The 14,857-nt window shown below is 35.5% G+C and overlaps 5 protein-coding genes across 6 annotated transcripts in view; 3 read left to right on the top strand and 2 right to left on the bottom strand.

Annotated features, from left to right (window-relative positions):
• LOC109544555 (major facilitator superfamily domain-containing protein 12) overlaps window positions 1-3,066 on the top strand; it is a 6,885-nt gene extending 3,819 nt beyond the window's left edge. Inside the window, exons 6-10 of the mRNA XM_019914826.2 lie at window positions 998-1,182; window positions 1,235-1,430; window positions 1,486-1,594; window positions 1,647-1,797; window positions 2,673-3,066. Of these exons, the coding sequence (XP_019770385.1) occupies window positions 998-1,182; window positions 1,235-1,430; window positions 1,486-1,594; window positions 1,647-1,797; window positions 2,673-2,820 (789 nt within the window). The 3' untranslated portion in view covers window positions 2,821-3,066. The remainder of the gene's footprint in view (window positions 1-997; window positions 1,183-1,234; window positions 1,431-1,485; window positions 1,595-1,646; window positions 1,798-2,672) is intronic.
• On the bottom strand, window positions 3,062-8,158 carry LOC109544554 (integrin beta-nu). The gene is made up of 14 exons (XM_019914824.2): window positions 7,990-8,158; window positions 7,748-7,931; window positions 6,701-6,881; window positions 6,512-6,643; window positions 6,227-6,429; window positions 5,882-6,175; window positions 5,638-5,792; window positions 5,394-5,571; window positions 5,177-5,331; window positions 4,940-5,023; window positions 4,299-4,507; window positions 3,821-4,075; window positions 3,450-3,614; window positions 3,062-3,322 (listed from the first exon to the last, which is right to left on the bottom strand). The coding sequence occupies exons 2-14, from the start codon at window positions 7,910-7,912 to the stop codon at window positions 3,114-3,116; spliced, it is 2,385 nt and encodes a 794-aa protein (XP_019770383.2). The 5' UTR covers window positions 7,913-7,931; window positions 7,990-8,158; the 3' UTR covers window positions 3,062-3,113.
• A 72-nt stretch (window positions 8,159-8,230) lies between these two features.
• LOC109544556 (leucine-rich repeat extensin-like protein 3) lies at window positions 8,231-9,623 on the top strand. Its single transcript, XM_019914827.2, has 3 exons — window positions 8,231-8,692; window positions 8,945-9,362; window positions 9,415-9,623. The coding sequence occupies exons 1-3, from the start codon at window positions 8,632-8,634 to the stop codon at window positions 9,512-9,514; spliced, it is 579 nt and encodes a 192-aa protein (XP_019770386.1). The 5' UTR covers window positions 8,231-8,631; the 3' UTR covers window positions 9,515-9,623.
• A 932-nt stretch (window positions 9,624-10,555) lies between these two features.
• Window positions 10,556-11,168, bottom strand: LOC125503567 (histidine-rich glycoprotein-like). The gene is made up of 2 exons (XM_048664249.1): window positions 11,148-11,168; window positions 10,556-11,091 (listed from the first exon to the last, which is right to left on the bottom strand). The coding sequence occupies exon 2, from the start codon at window positions 11,077-11,079 to the stop codon at window positions 10,735-10,737; it is 345 nt and encodes a 114-aa protein (XP_048520206.1). The 5' UTR covers window positions 11,080-11,091; window positions 11,148-11,168; the 3' UTR covers window positions 10,556-10,734.
• Window positions 11,169-12,013: 845 nt separating this feature from the next.
• Window positions 12,014-14,857, top strand: part of LOC109544599 (aldehyde dehydrogenase, dimeric NADP-preferring) — a 5,076-nt gene continuing 2,232 nt past the window's right edge. Inside the window, exons 1-6 of one of the 2 annotated variants that reach the window (XM_019914891.2) lie at window positions 12,014-12,288; window positions 13,203-13,306; window positions 13,548-13,744; window positions 13,798-14,038; window positions 14,105-14,209; window positions 14,287-14,461. In XM_019914891.2, the coding sequence (XP_019770450.2) occupies window positions 13,210-13,306; window positions 13,548-13,744; window positions 13,798-14,038; window positions 14,105-14,209; window positions 14,287-14,461 (815 nt within the window). In that variant the 5' untranslated portion in view covers window positions 12,014-12,288; window positions 13,203-13,209. Of the gene's footprint in view, window positions 12,289-12,574; window positions 12,816-13,202; window positions 13,307-13,547; window positions 13,745-13,797; window positions 14,039-14,104; window positions 14,210-14,286; window positions 14,462-14,857 lie in introns of those variants that run through there. The other variant, XM_019914892.2, reaches the window with a different exon arrangement.

The raw sequence follows: 14,857 nt of genomic DNA, 5'->3' as shown, positions 1-14,857 counted from the left end.
AGCGTTCTTGCTCATTTTGCTTCCGAGAAACATGCAAAACGGGACGGAAAACATGAAATTTTGCAATAATCTTACGCCACCCTTGCACAAAACTAAGATAATTTTTCTAATTTCATAGACAACAGAAGACTGTATTTTTTCTACATAACCATATACTTATATTAAATAGATTGAATTTGTTTGCTTGCTATACTGTAGAGACATTAACAATTGAAGCTGCACTATAATGTGCTGATATAAAACCGCTCGAAATGAGTTTTGGAAATTTGAAAATTAAATTTCGTTTTGTATGCGAATTATATCGATTTTACTCGTCATCCTCATGTGTTTATTAGATGTTAATATTTTTTTAAATCTAAGACAAAACTAAAGCAATTTTACTAGCGCTGTTGGAATTAAGCAATTCCTGACTAAACCATTCAAATAACTTGGGCGTTTTTAGTTTGCCTACTAAATATATGTTTTCCTTCAATTCTTAGATGTTAATTTAATGTTATGAATTGGTAAAACCAATAAAATGTAATCAGAGTTGAAACAACTGTAAATAAATTTCACTCATCTTCCATATTATAAAAATATCACGAAAAATGTTGAAATCTTGATACCACTTTGCCTAATTGCAAATTTTTGGAAGATTTTGTAGAAACTTATATTTTAGCTGTTAATTAAGACAAACTTAAAGCAAAGCAAAAACTAATTGCTAATCAGTTTTGAAGCATGCAATCCATTCATTTTCGATATACTGTATTTAAAAGACCTACAAAACAATGAAACAAGAAAGGATATAAAACGATAACTTTTTAATTTATACCAAAAAAAGTATATGCACGCTAAAATTTTTATAAAATTGCTAGAGCATTCCAAAAAGTCTTCTTACATCTGCAATATATAAAAAATATTTTACTTCAACAATGTGAACATTCAGAAAATCAAAAAATCATTCTAGGGAAATAAACTGGTCAGTTGAAACTCAGAATAATAAATAAATGAATTTTAGGAAATTGCCCTCATAATAGTTTTCATGGGAATAATGGCCTCGTTGCTGTTTTACTGCGGATTATTGGGCACTTTTGAAAACGAGTACGAAATGATACGAGAAGCTGACGATGTGAACCATCTGAACAGCAACAACCAGGACAAACATTTTCTGAAACAGTCCATTATTTACCTGGTATCGCTCACGTAGAGTTATTTTTCCCAAAGGAAAACAACCCCATTAATAGCCCCATTTTAGGTACATGGCATCAAGATTGTTCACGATCCTCAATCTAATTTACATACCGCTTTATCTGGATGAACGTGGCGCTGTTGAAGTGGTGGCAAAGGAAAAAATGCGCCAGACGATTGCTACAATTCCTCTAGTGTCTTATGTAGCTTCGTTCCTAACGTCGATTTTTTTAAAGTGTAGAGGACAGTGCTGTCCTGATAAGGTTGATATTTGGGAAAAAGCATAAGTAAAAGTTGCAGATTATTGAATGTTTATAGGTGACCTATTTAATGGGGACAACTGTGGGAATCATCGCTTCAGTTTGGTTGGGATCAGGAGTTTCTCCTAATTCAGATTCAGAGTTATATGCCATTGCTGTATTTTTAGGTAGGCGATTAGGTGCATTATTTACCTGCACGGTGTGAACTTTTTTGTGTAGGAATTAGCGGTTCTTCAACAATGGTTTCCAGCTTATGCCTGACAGCAAATTTCGTTAAAGCTAATGGATATGGAGGCGGATTGGTTTATAGCATAGTCACTTTTACAGATAAGCTTATTTCGGGTGCGGTTGTTCTACTTGTACAAAACCTGTAAGTATTTAATGAAAAACATGCATTAAATTCTCCATTTGCCGCTTAGTGCGTCGCCAAATTGCTTTAATCCGATGAAAAACAAGTTTTTTCCTAATCGTATAGAGGGTGTTGCATAACTGGCGGACCGAGCAGGAATTTAGAGAGTTGTTGCAAAGAATAAGTACAGGAATTTTTTTTAGCAGTTAAAAGAGACTCTTCAATGTCCGTATTTAGTGGTTTGGGTTACCTTTAAATGATATTCTTGGTGTTGTTTGCTCAAGCGCCACTTAACTACAATATGACCCAGTTTACCTTGGAAATGACTCTGGTGCGATTTTTCCTTATTTTTATGAAATATGGGATATTTCTGCAAAAAACTCTATACTTTATTTATTTTGATATCTGCCGCCGTTTTTGAGATTTTCACAGTTGAAATACGCGGAACGGTAAAGCGACAGTGCCGAAAAAATCGTTGATCCTGATGCGAAACTCTACTGATATTTACTAGAAAATAAATTATTCTTTTAGTTATTTTCAAGCAAGAAACATTCAGGTTTGTCTCAACCCTTCTCAACCATTTTTGTAATCCCTTGCTCAGAGTTTCACTAATTTTGGAATACTCGTCCCACCGCTCATAGCGCAGGAAAATTGAAAATCCAACAGTAAATTTACTCAAAATCTATCCCAAAGATATTATAAGAAAATATATAAATTGAAACAAATCTGCAGCCAAACCATGGAAAATCACAGTTGCACAGTTTATGCAATAATTCTTCTGTAAAAAAATGTTGAATTTCTAAACATTACTAACTAAAAATTCATTTTTATTGAAAAAATTAACATTTCTACAACCATTTTAATTAGCTAATTTTGTTCATGTTTTGTTATTTTAGACAATGTAATCCAAAGACGCTTTGTCCGCATTATTACGAAAACGTGCTTTCGTACATTTGTGGAATTGTTTCTCTATTGGGAATCGTTTCTCTAGGGACTCTGGAATATGAGATAAGGAAGAATGGAAGAATCCGTCCGAGCAACTGAACCACCTTAGCTCTTAAGGAAAAATAAAAGTACGAAACGAACGAAAGCAAAAATTAAATAAAAGCGTTTAAATGAAGCGCAGAAAATGTTATAGTTTTGTTAGTGTGTTTATAGTAGGACATAAAAGGGAAACAGAACAGGAACGTTGCTACAATAAAAAAATTCGGAATTTTTAGGAGCCGCTAACGCGTTAGAAGCGCGATAACCTGTTAATGAAACTAAAATGAATAAAACCCCAAAAATTAAGCAAGTGTTTTATTAAACTTTTTAACACTAACAAACCTATTTGTTAACTACAATTTTCCAGCTGTCGAATTATTTCGTTTCCCTCTCATTGGGTTCTCGTACGTGGAAACTGGAGAAACGTAAAGGGGATTCGACACATTGAACTGTGCACTTGCAGCAGCAAACTTCTTGTATTCGGCTTTCTCTTTTTTGTGAATGTCCCATTTTTTAACCATAATTAGGATCAGTCCTCCTACTACCACAGCAACAAATATGCCTAAAATTTATAAAATCCATATCTGGCTCGCCTAATAGATGCAGATTGTATTAACTTCTGCGTCTGTTTTGGCTACTATTTTTAACGATTTTTTCGCAAATATTGGGAGATGATTTTGGGCACTTACCAACAGCTAATCCAATTCCCATTGCTTGCGTCGTAATCATGAAATCGCAACGATTTTCATATGTCATCAAATGTACAACATTATTAGATCCAGTGTGGTAACAGTACTTTACTGTACATCTGTGCGTTTTGTTGGGATAATATACGTTTGAACATTTTTGGGCTCCTAAAAGAGTTCGTGTTATCCACTTAATTTATTTCTTTCACTGTGTTGTTTCCTTTAAAACACATCAAGCCCTTTAGAGACACTTAGAACAAGGTTTTTTGAGTGCATAAATTTTCAATTTTTATTTTCTATTGGATTATGTAAAAAAACCCAACTGATTAGAGTTGCTACATTCACACCGCCTGTTCTTTTTTGATTGGGCTTACCACAATGAGCATAATCCGATTTGCTTCCTTCTTCAATCTGAAGCATGCGAGTCGCGTTCTGAGCTTTCAACTTGTCGGTTGTGTTCGCTGTAAAATAGTTCGTTACATTCGCCTCATATTTATCGCAAAAGACGTTTTGGATCTCAGAGTCCGGTTGATTTGACCGCATAATTTCGCAGTACGTTCCCGAATATTCATCGGAACATTCGCAGTTGTTACATATACATTGTCCTCTGCCATTGCACAGCGTCTCATCTAAAATCATAGGAATATTGGAAGCAAAAATGTAATGGAAAAACAATTTTTGATTTGGATTGCAAAGGGATTGTTGATTAATCGACGAAGGAAAAAGGTCTTGGTTTTTAGATTTGAGTTGAGTTTTCTTTAGAAATTTGAAAAATCTAAAAGGTTCTTATTGAAATTTGCACAAGAAAAAATTTAAAACAATCTTAAAGACATGAATTATAAGCACATTTACTTGAAAATCCCAATCGGCAATTGCTGGTACCCTTATCACAAGAACAGTCTAAACCAGAAAAATTTTTATTGCACAAGCAATCTCCAGCTGAACAAATTCCATTTCCGCTGCATATTAGTTGGTTTTTAGTGGATACTGGGCATTCATATTCGCAAAAATCACCCATGTATGGTTCCGGACAAATGCATTTTCCACACTCGCAATCTCCCCTAAAATTCAATAAAATTACCTTTACAAAACAACACATAATAAACAACTGAACAAAGGTTGAAAGCAAATGTGTAGCTGCAAATCAAAAATATTATTTTCCTCGTGTTACTCTTTCTATCTTTAATATATTGATATTGATTGTTTACTGGAACAAGCAGGTTTAAAATTAATATTAAACATATAAGCAGGCATTAATGTTGAAATATCGAAGAAAAATTCAAATGGGAATCAGCTAATAGTTTAGATTCAAAATACAACTTCAGATGAGAGACGTGGACTGATTTATGAAATATTAATAAAATATTTTTTCGATTATCAAAAATACCTCATGGGTTTTTTAGACAACTTAATGAGAATCTACAACGTAAAAATATTTGTGTGTCACAGGGCAGGTTCATTCTAAATTAGTTGGTTAAAATAAAATTTTTCACCGGGAAGAGCACGTCATCGAATCAGCATGTTGCCTGCAAGAATCGCGATCTTCTTGGCATTCTTCATTACACTCCAATCCAATCCTACAATTGAGAAAAGAAAAATATTTTAAATGATAAACTCGGATGGTTTGTTAAGCCCAAATCAAAAAAAATTCTAAATAAATCACGTAAATATTACTTCAAGCCTTAACAGACCTTTTCCCATAATTAAATCAGTAATAATCAATACTTTACCATCCTAAATCGCATACACATAAACCGCAATTGATTATTCCATTAATGCAGGTTTTATTTGAATGATCGTTAGGACATTGGCATAATCCTGAAATGTATTCTGTGTTAATTTCAATTTCTTCGTTAATATTTTTTTCTCTGATAAAAACTTGTTTCTAGAACCAATTTCAAATTAGCGACGCAAAATAAACAGTGTTGTGCTGTTTAGTGACTCTACCGAATATTCCGGGGTTGTTTTGGTGAGCGTGAATTGTGCTTTAAAGTTGATTTCCTGCTCTTCTTTCGCATTTTGGCATCCCGGAGTTTCAATAAAATGACCAGTGTTTTCACAATCTGCGTAAAATTTTATGTCTAATTCCGAGGAATAGGAAGTGTTGACTGAGAATTCTACATTGCTGAAAGTATACATAAAAATTACATAACTAGCAAGAAGCTTTATGAGAAGAGCTTTATTTGTTTACCGTATAAACTCATTAAAGCCTGCCTTGACCAGATCCAAGATGTTTGAGGAATTACTCTTCAGCTCCCCCACGAAAGATTCTTGCAGCAAAATGTCCTTTCTCATTCTATCGTACATTTTAATCTTATCTTTTGTCACAGCGACTATTAAATTTGTCTATCAATATAAAGTATATTAGCAACAGCAAGGCAATAAAAATACAGATATTTAAACCAATAGATAATTATAAATTCGTTTCTCCTGACCTTTTGCCTCCTCAAAAGCCTCTTAATGGTTCCTACTGACGGAAAATCGTATTTCAACGGCTGTGTGTGATCTCCAGTGCTATTAACCAGGCACAATTCATGGATATTTACTTCGCTAACGCCAGCTAGAATGCCATCGCCTTCTATATGGAGCAAACTATCGGTGGACAGCAGAATAATCTTGCGCGCATAATTAGACCAGCCGAATCTTCTATCGCACACCAGAATTTGGTAAATTGCCTCCAGAGCTCCATCCAGATCGTCCACATTTGCCGATATTTTGCTACTGTTAACCTGGAAAAAATCAATTTAAAGTGATCAGCTGGACATCGTTTGAAAGTTCACCTGCTGGAAAAATTGGCTGATTTCTTCGGTGAAGTTGAGACTGTGTTTGAATAAATATGTTTGGTCGCATCGTTCTTCTCTGCTGGATCTACAGGGATTCTGGTACTGTGCAGGATCCACCAGAATATACGGCATTCCAGGCTTATCCAGGAATGAGCCAAATGCTAGCTTGTAGTGCTTGGTTAGTTGTTCCAAACTATGTGCTGCAATCAATCAAGTTTTTTAAGTTATATTTGTTCCTTTTGTAGCGTCCAAATATGGAAGACGGAATGTGAATTTACTCACCCAGACTATCACCAAGACTTTTCAAAGTATCCAAATGTTCCTTCATGGAATAACTCAAGTCGGCCAGAAAGTAAAGCTCCAAAGGATAGTTTTTCGCTGCTTTATAAGTAAATGTTAAATTGACCGGCTCATCTACAGTTTTTCAAATTGATTAATATTTTATTTTGTCCTACACTGTATTGAACGGACCTTTCCTCAGAACAATGTTGAACGATTGCGGACTGATCTGGATCGCACTGAGCGCAGATTCAGCAGTTTTGATTTCAGTGAATGGCAACTTTTTCACAATTTTGGCTGACGATTTTTTGTTCTTTTCCAAGTTCGTACATTGCGACAGCGTATCTTTAAAATCGCACCTGTATGTAAGATCCTGAAGGAAAAGTTGCAGTTAACAAGGAGTCAATAGATTAAGGAACACATTATTTAAACATCCAAGTGAAGCCAAAGTTACAAGCAAATCAACAAAGAAAGAAATCGTCCTACGTTTACGTCGTCCTAAAAAATAGTTTTACTGACGTTTTGCTAGCAAGAGTGATCTGCATCTTCCGTCCACTCGTGCTAGCGAAACACAAGGAATACATTATTTTCTCCGCCTGCCTAAAAGCCCTTAAAATTCACCAGTTATGAGGATGTTTCAATTAAACCCGCAGGACGATTTTTACGAAATATTACAAAAGATTCGTTTCAATTCGAGCTTTTCTGACATAAATAGGAAAATCGTTTGCAAATTTTTTATACAATAAAGTGCCCGAGAAACTCATTTTTTCCCTTTCGCTTAGTCTCCTATTTCAATTAATTATTATTTTTATTTTATTTTATTTATTAAAATATTATTTTTGTTTGTTTTGCTCTATCATCGTTTTCTCATATCCCCGCTTTTTTTCCCTATCTAATTGTTTTGTCCACGATAAACCCACTTTCATTCACTATTTTGGCTTCGAAGTGTTTCAATGTGGTTTGTTCACAAACATCGATAAATAATTCTAAATTAGTTTTTCGGGGCGTGAGTAAACCGTTAGATAAACCACCATGATGGAGGAGGAAAAATTGAAATATTTCCTGAAGCATGGCAACTATTGGAGACTTGAGTGGTGGCCACAAAGCTCCAAAAACAGACAGTGCAAGAAACAAACTAAGAATAAAAATTACTTGAAGCAACAGAAAATCTAAGCTAAGAACAAAACCATTTAAAAAGTAATGACTTATTTATTATATTTAAAAATTCAAGTTAATTACCCGCTCGTCGTAACACCAATTGCAACAGCTATGGGTAAGCATGCAGTCGCCACAGTTCTGTTGCTGTCTACAAAGCCACCTTAGAGGTTCTGGACAATCCGTTAACTGGCCATTTGTTAAATAAAATAATACAATAAATTGTGTGGCAAATACATGAAAATTCATCTTCTTTTCCACCGTGTAGCTGAAATGTGATTAAACGGTTTTACCAGGAGATCAGCACTTAAACAACATCAAATCACCTTTAATCATTTTCCAGTACGATTTTCGAGAAAAAATTTCCAAATATGAACTGTTGGGAATTTGATGAGTTGGCAAACGAAAATGTTTAAATTTTATACTTTGGTTTTCAAATAGTGAATATGCAATGTTTAAAAATACTCACAGCGCGATTATTTACTGTGTGATAAGATAAAAATGTTGTTGAGCGTGGGGATATTTTTTTCTAATGTACCTTCATCAAGCAAACTGAAGCGAAATCTAATCTATGTATCGTACCCACATGTATACGAGTGAATACTGAAAATTGTAATCAAGCTAAACTACTTTTTGCGTATATAAAATCAATCCCGAAGTTCTTTTTGAAGCCCTAAAAAATTACTGATTGGAAACTAGATTTAGAAGAATTAATATTCTCACTCTGGCAGCCACATTCGGTTGTTCATCATCAAATCCAAATAGCGTAATTAAACCGATGAGCAATAAATTTAAATACAATCAGCAACGTATAGATTTGAATAAATACACTTCACCTGTTGTTTAAGATAAAAGATAAACGCGCAAAATGACACGATAGAAATTGTATTCGCATTGGCAGTGTTGACACAGGTTTGGGTTGGAAAAGTGGCAATTTTTCCAAAAACCTGAGTTTCCAAAGCACGATAATGCCAGAACATCATCATTTCCATCACAAGGAAAAGCATGGCAGCAGCAAAGCCATTTTGGGTGAGTGAAAGTGATTTTTTCAATAAATTGCGCAATTTTAACGGCAAGTTTCGATCTGGCTGGTGCATGTCCAGATTTTTTTGCTGGGTCCACATTAGCAGCAAGAGATGTGCCTTATTTAGATTTACATGTTCGATACAGAGAAAACTGCCTCAGTTTACCACTCCAACTTTTCATGTTACGCTTTAAAACTAGTAGAAGTTTTCTTGGTGTATATTTTATCAATTACTCCAGCAATTTTTGGACTTTTAGGTGGAATTGCTACTGGAATAGCAGCTGGAATCACAGCTGGTATAGCAGGTAGCATCACTCACTCTTTAATGGAGGACCGGCGCACTGAGCGCCATTACCATCAATACTCCACATCAACTTCCACGCAACCAAGTTCTACAATCACAACTCATCATTATCACGCGCAAGGCTCCGTGCCTCCTCCTCATCGCAACGAGCCTCCTCCAGTTTACTCTGTGGCGGCCCCAACTCCTCCTCCAGTGGCTCGAGCTCCTCCACCAGCCTATTCTGAGGTAGCACCAGCTCCTCCCGCAGTCCACACTGTGTGGGTAACACCCGCTCCTGTTCACGTAGTTCAGGCTCCTCCTCCATTTGGGTACCCACCATGCCATCACTACTCGGTTACCATTGGATGTTTGCATTGCAGAGACTGGCAATGGTAACTAAGTCGGAGCCCAAATTTCCCACGTTCTTTTTTAATTGTTTTTTAGGAGTTTGTATCCTCCATTGCCTCCACATGGTTGTCCACCCTGCCAACACCAAGTTTACACCAACGGCTGTGATTCTTGCCATGGATGGAAGTGGCATTAAGCCTAAACCATCTAAAATTGCTAGAATGGAGGAGACTTCAATCCTGCAAACGCACTCATTATAATACGGGATTAAATTGTACTGAAATAAAGCTTATTTTTGTACTCAATAGGGATTTTTTGTGAGTCCTGAATCGTTGGAGGTGGGTTGTAATGGCATTTTATTGACTTTATGAGCCATTTTTTCGAACCTTATTATGCTTGTTTAAATATTTTGTATCTTATATATTTTATATCTATATATATTAATCGATACAAAATCTAGCTCTAGTTGACTTTTTTGGGTTCTTTTTATGGCTGAAGTTGAAAACTTGTATGTTGGTCAAGTTGGTAAACTGCCCAACTTAGAAGAAAAGTGGTTGTCTTTCATCTCCTGTAAATTCCCCACATTGGTATCTGCATGTATTTATCACTCAGACGTTTTTGGCTCCAAACCGTTTATATTGAGTTTCTTGGTCACAAAACGAGACCGTCAAGCGATGATTTTGACCTCGCCGATTTTAATACCAAATGGAAGTAAATATGGAAAACACTTGAGTCAGATTTGCAAAAAATTGCACTTAGGCGGTTTAAGTTAACTTAAAAGACGAAAAAGCAGTAATTAATCCTGTTATTAATAATCCTGGAACGATTCCTCGAAGTTGACGAACGAAAGTTAAACTTTTCTATGGCTTACATTAGAAATTTTGCATGCGATTATTCAAGAGATTTCATCAAAGTTTTCGCATCAACGTTTGGGGAGAAATTTTTAAAAATTTACTAGACTCATGTTTGATCTTGGAAAAAGGCGAATGTGAAAATATAACTACATTCAAAAACATCTTCTGTTTTACCTTGCGCATTTCAGCTCCTCCCAATTTGTACCTATACCTTTGTCCAATACCCCTAAACATATATATATATATATATATTTGTCCAATACCCCTAAACACCAATTATAGAGGAGCGCCCGGACATAAACGCATTAAAGCAGCCACATTTTTTAACAAATAATCATTTGGTGACCAAAAGTGTAAACCTTAAATGATCCAAACACCTTGCAAACAAATAAAAAACAGACAGTCTATTTCACTTGAACATGCATCGCTTATATTCTAATCCATATAAGGTATTTCCTCAGCTTCCAAAAGTCCTGGCCATCAACAACCGCCAACCCTCACAGCCGATTTCTCTTAATAATAAAATAGTATATTTCCAAATAAATCATCTTGATTCCTACAGCTACCACCTCCAACCATCACAGTGGCTGCATCCATAAAATTGGGAATGATGGCCGCATGGAGGCGGAGGGCCATGAAAATGATGCGGTGGTCCATGGTGGTGATGTGGCGGAGGCGGCGGAGGTCCATGGAAATGATGTGGAGGCGGCCCATAGTGATGGTGAGGAGGAGGAGGTGGCGGTGGGCCGTAGTGATGGTGAGGAGGAGGTGGCGGTGGGCCGTAGTGATGATATGGAGGTGGAGGTGGAGGTGGGCCATGGTGTGGCCGGATCATTTCATGAATTATCTCCTTCACTAGACTATTAGAACCAGGCCCGTGATGGTGATGGTGGAAAGGGTAACTCATTGTGCAACGTTTCTGAAAATTAATCTGATGAGTTTCGGGGGGAGCAACACTGGGCAATATTTACTTACGTTTTCATGTGATATGACTAAACAATAGTTAATCAATTTTTCAATACCTTATATAGTCTGTTCAATCCGGTGTTATTATCTTATCAGTAGACAGGAATTATGTATACAGGGTGTGCCAACTAACTAACTCACAATCAAGCTTTTTTTCGAAATATTCGTTTTTCAGTTAGAACGGGTGTGCTACTAAGAAGGCCAATCTGTTGGACTTGTTTTGGAGACAACCTGCTATTTTCTGCTATGAACCTGAGGGGTTGAAACATTTGGGGAAATAATATTTAGGCACTGACTAGACTGATTAAAAATTGGTGCACCCTGTAGATTCTAATATTTACCGATGACACCCAATTTCATAGAAACGTACGTTAGTAATAGTTGATTTTGTTATTTACAAGTGCGTAAAATGAAAACGTTTTTTTCAATTTGCACAATTTGTTTTTTGTCGTTATAAAAAAGTAGTTAAAAGTTTCAAACCATTTTCAGTCACATTAATTATCCGATATGCACCGTTACTGTTATTCTCAAAGGTTCTCAAAGGTCGCTGATTGGAAGGATTTTGAACTCAATTTCTTTGATAAGAATTATTCAAAAGTTGTTTGTTGTGAATCAGTCGGAATGATATATTTTAGCTAACTGTTTATTCAAAGATAGAACAAATGCAATGTTTTAATTGAAGAATTTTTTTTCAGATAGTTTTGTTTGTAATTTTTAGGCGAAAAAAGTATTTGTTTGCCTCAAAAGAATATCAAAAAATTACTTATTTTGTATTGTTTTATTCACTTGATTTTGAAGCTCCAGTTAGTTAGAGTTTTTCCACTTTTCTCCTAAAATCTTTTGAGTTATTCATACACAATTAACATCGAATAGAAGCAATGTTCAAGGAAACCAGAAAATTCTTGTTGAAACAATTTTGTCAATGTGTTTACGTCAATTTAGTATTATTTTATAATTGGCCTTTGAACGTATTCAATCTCTAATAAATGTAGCGTGATTTTCATGACAGATTCATTAGTAATTGGCTGCGAGTGGTGGTGCCAATATTTGAAAGAAACGTGTAGAATTGAAAGAAAAAATTTGAAAGTTAGCAACAAGTGGAGTTTTTACTGCATGTTCAAAAACGAAACATCGCCTTACTTTGCTTTAGGTATGTTTATATATATATATTAGCTTTAATATTTAATTAAAATATTTTTCAAATCCGAAACACCCAGAACGTTTTTGGGTTACTACTCTATCAAACAAGCTCTTGATTTTTTGTGTAAAAAATATCGTTTTGGATTCTAAACATGCTACAATTGGAATAGTAGAAAAGAACAAATATACATTGCGCCTTTAAAACTTGTAGAATTATTATTTTTAAATAATTTATCATTTTCACAGGGTCAGGCAGATCAAAACGCTCGATGATTAGTTTCTTATATAGACATATTCAGCTAGTATAATACTAAACAACTGGCATGTTCTGTCCTGTCCTGCAATAACAATGCCCTGAAGATTGCGATCGATCGCCAGTCGTCACTGAGCTCTAAATTAGATCGGCTGCAAAAATAGTCATAAGCAGTGTGTGGGAGTGATTCTGTTTTTGTGTTTTGCTCACGATTATTAAATGTGTACTAGGAAAGTGACAATATTTTTTAAATAGTTATACGAAGAGAGATTTTAAAAGAAAAGGTACGGGAAAAGTTCAACTGGGGGTTTCTAAGCCCTAAGACCAATCGAAACATTTCGCATGCCTGATGCCAGGATCGTCTAACAGCATTTTCCATGCTATTAATGAGAAAAATATTTTTCGAAATAGACAATGATATTTTAAAATATCGTGATTTAATAGCAGACTTTTGAGCCGAAAAGACAGTACGATGTTTTCATTGAAAAAATCTAGCACTACTTAAAATAGTTTCCAGTTGGCAGCAGAAAGTTGAAGATCCTTTTTAAAGGCTCTGGGTTTTGCATATTTACTCGTGATTTTTAACATTCGCAACTGATCTTCAACATGTGTATTATTTGTAAAAACATGAACATTTAAACTTCAAGTATTTTAACTGCTAAATGTTGCAGATCCACAATGTCGAAAGATCCAGAAACTATAGTCAAAACCGCCAGAGAAGCTTTCAACTCTGGAATTACCAAAGATTATGGTTTCAGGCTGTCGCAGCTGCGAGGTAAATTCAATTTTTTTTTATTTAACGGCAATTTAAACCGAGAATGTTGTTTTTGAAAATGATTCCTCGCCCGTATTTTCTCTTTGGTTATCGCATCAAAATCTTGCAGACTCAAAAAATAAATGTCTCTAGACATCCAAAAACTTAAGGAATTATTAACTGGGCATTTGAAAAAAGTTCCATTTACTTGCACTAAACACCCTGTATATGCAGTGAAATGAAGCATTGATTTTGTCTGCAGGAATGCAAAAATTTATGGAAAACAATGAAGAAAATATCGTGCAAGCCCTGAAACAAGACAACAAAAAGTCCCGGTATGAAAGCTACCTGATGGAAATAGTCCACATCAAAAAAGCCATCAGCGCCACAATAAAAAACTTGAAGCAATGGATGGAACCAGAGAAACTTCCAAAACCTTTATTATTTATCACGGATCAGGTACTTCCTCTTTGATCACAGTGGCTCTGGATTTTTGTCTTTTTCCGTTCTAGATGGAAATTCACTCTGAACCTTACGGGGTGGTTCTAGTTATCGGGGCGTGGAATTATCCCCTTGTTATCACCTTGGAACCGTTCATTGCGGCAATCGCTGCAGGAAATTGTGCCGTTCTTAAACCCTCTGAACTTGTTCCTACCTGTGCGAGGCTTTTCGAGGAGCAACTCGGGAAATATCTGGACACCAGCTGTTTTCACGTGTATAATGGAGGAGTTGCCGAAACAACCGCGTTATTAGGTAGAAGTTTTATCGAGATTTGTTTCGTTAGGTGACTGAAATCGGAAATTTACCTCTGCATTTTAGAGCAACGGTTCGACTACATATTCTACACTGGGAGTGGAGGAGTGGGCAAGCTTATTTATGCTGCTGCCGCCAAGTTTCTGACGCCAGTTACTCTGGAATTGGGTGGTAAGTATGGAATTGTTTCCTAGCAAAATTGGTAGGCTTTCAGGAAAATATCTGTAAGTACTGTATATTTTCCTTAGGAAAATGTCCAGTTTATTTGGACGATTCTGCAGACCTGGAAATAGCTGCTAGCAGAATCATGTGGGGCAAATGCATTAACGTGGGACAAACCTGCGTGGAACCCGATTATTTGCTTTGTAGCCAGTTTGTGAGGGACAAATTCGTGCAAGCAGCTAAAAACGTTATTAAAAAATGGTAAAATGTACAGACAAAAATGCATGAAAGTAACAAATATGCGAAAGAAATAAGCTAACTTCATTGCTGAAAATAAACCGAATGTTCAGTTTTTTAGATGCATAAATATCATTTGAATATATTTTGAAAAGATAACATCGAATTTGAAAAATGCAATGTAAAAAAATGAAACTGATCACTTGGTTCATTGTCTAGAATGCATTTCGGATAAAGAAAAAGTCCTCAAAACTACCACCTAAATTAATTTTGCATTAAACTTGAATACTTTATTGCTTGGTTATTTTTCTTCCTTATTGGTTTCTCTGTTTCGAATTCGAATTGCCTTAAATAACATTTTTTCACGTCTAGTAAAAAATTGTTAGTTTATTTCCTTCATTTTCATTTAACGGAAAATTC

This window comes from Dendroctonus ponderosae, unplaced genomic scaffold (assembly GCF_020466585.1).
Source record: "Dendroctonus ponderosae isolate FM_Combo_2020 unplaced genomic scaffold, Dpon_F_20191213v2 Dpon_F_20191213_2, whole genome shotgun sequence".
In the NCBI taxonomy this organism is placed as follows: domain Eukaryota; kingdom Metazoa; phylum Arthropoda; class Insecta; order Coleoptera; family Curculionidae; genus Dendroctonus; species Dendroctonus ponderosae.
This window is presented reverse-complemented; position numbering and strand designations above follow the sequence as displayed.

Bases quoted from the DNA above. Each gene is read 5' to 3' on its own strand.
- LOC109544554 (XM_019914824.2), bottom strand. From the start codon at position 7,912: ATGAATTTTCATGTATTTGCCACACAATTTATTGTATTATTTTATTTA. The intron at 6,176-6,226 runs GTGAACTTTCAA...GATTTTTTCCAG, and splicing joins TCAGCCAATTTTTCCAGCAG to GTTAACAGTAGCAAAATATC. The intron at 3,323-3,449 runs GTAAGTGCCCAA...TATAAATTTTAG, and splicing joins GGGAATTGGATTAGCTGTTG to GCATATTTGTTGCTGTGGTA.
- LOC109544556 (XM_019914827.2), top strand. From the start codon at position 8,632: ATGCCAGAACATCATCATTTCCATCACAAGGAAAAGCATGGCAGCAGC. The intron at 8,693-8,944 runs GTGAGTGAAAGT...TTGGACTTTTAG, and splicing joins CAGCAGCAAAGCCATTTTGG to GTGGAATTGCTACTGGAATA. The intron at 9,363-9,414 runs GTAACTAAGTCG...ATTGTTTTTTAG, and splicing joins CATTGCAGAGACTGGCAATG to GAGTTTGTATCCTCCATTGC.
- LOC125503567 (XM_048664249.1), bottom strand. From the start codon at position 11,079: ATGAGTTACCCTTTCCACCATCACCATCACGGGCCTGGTTCTAATAGT.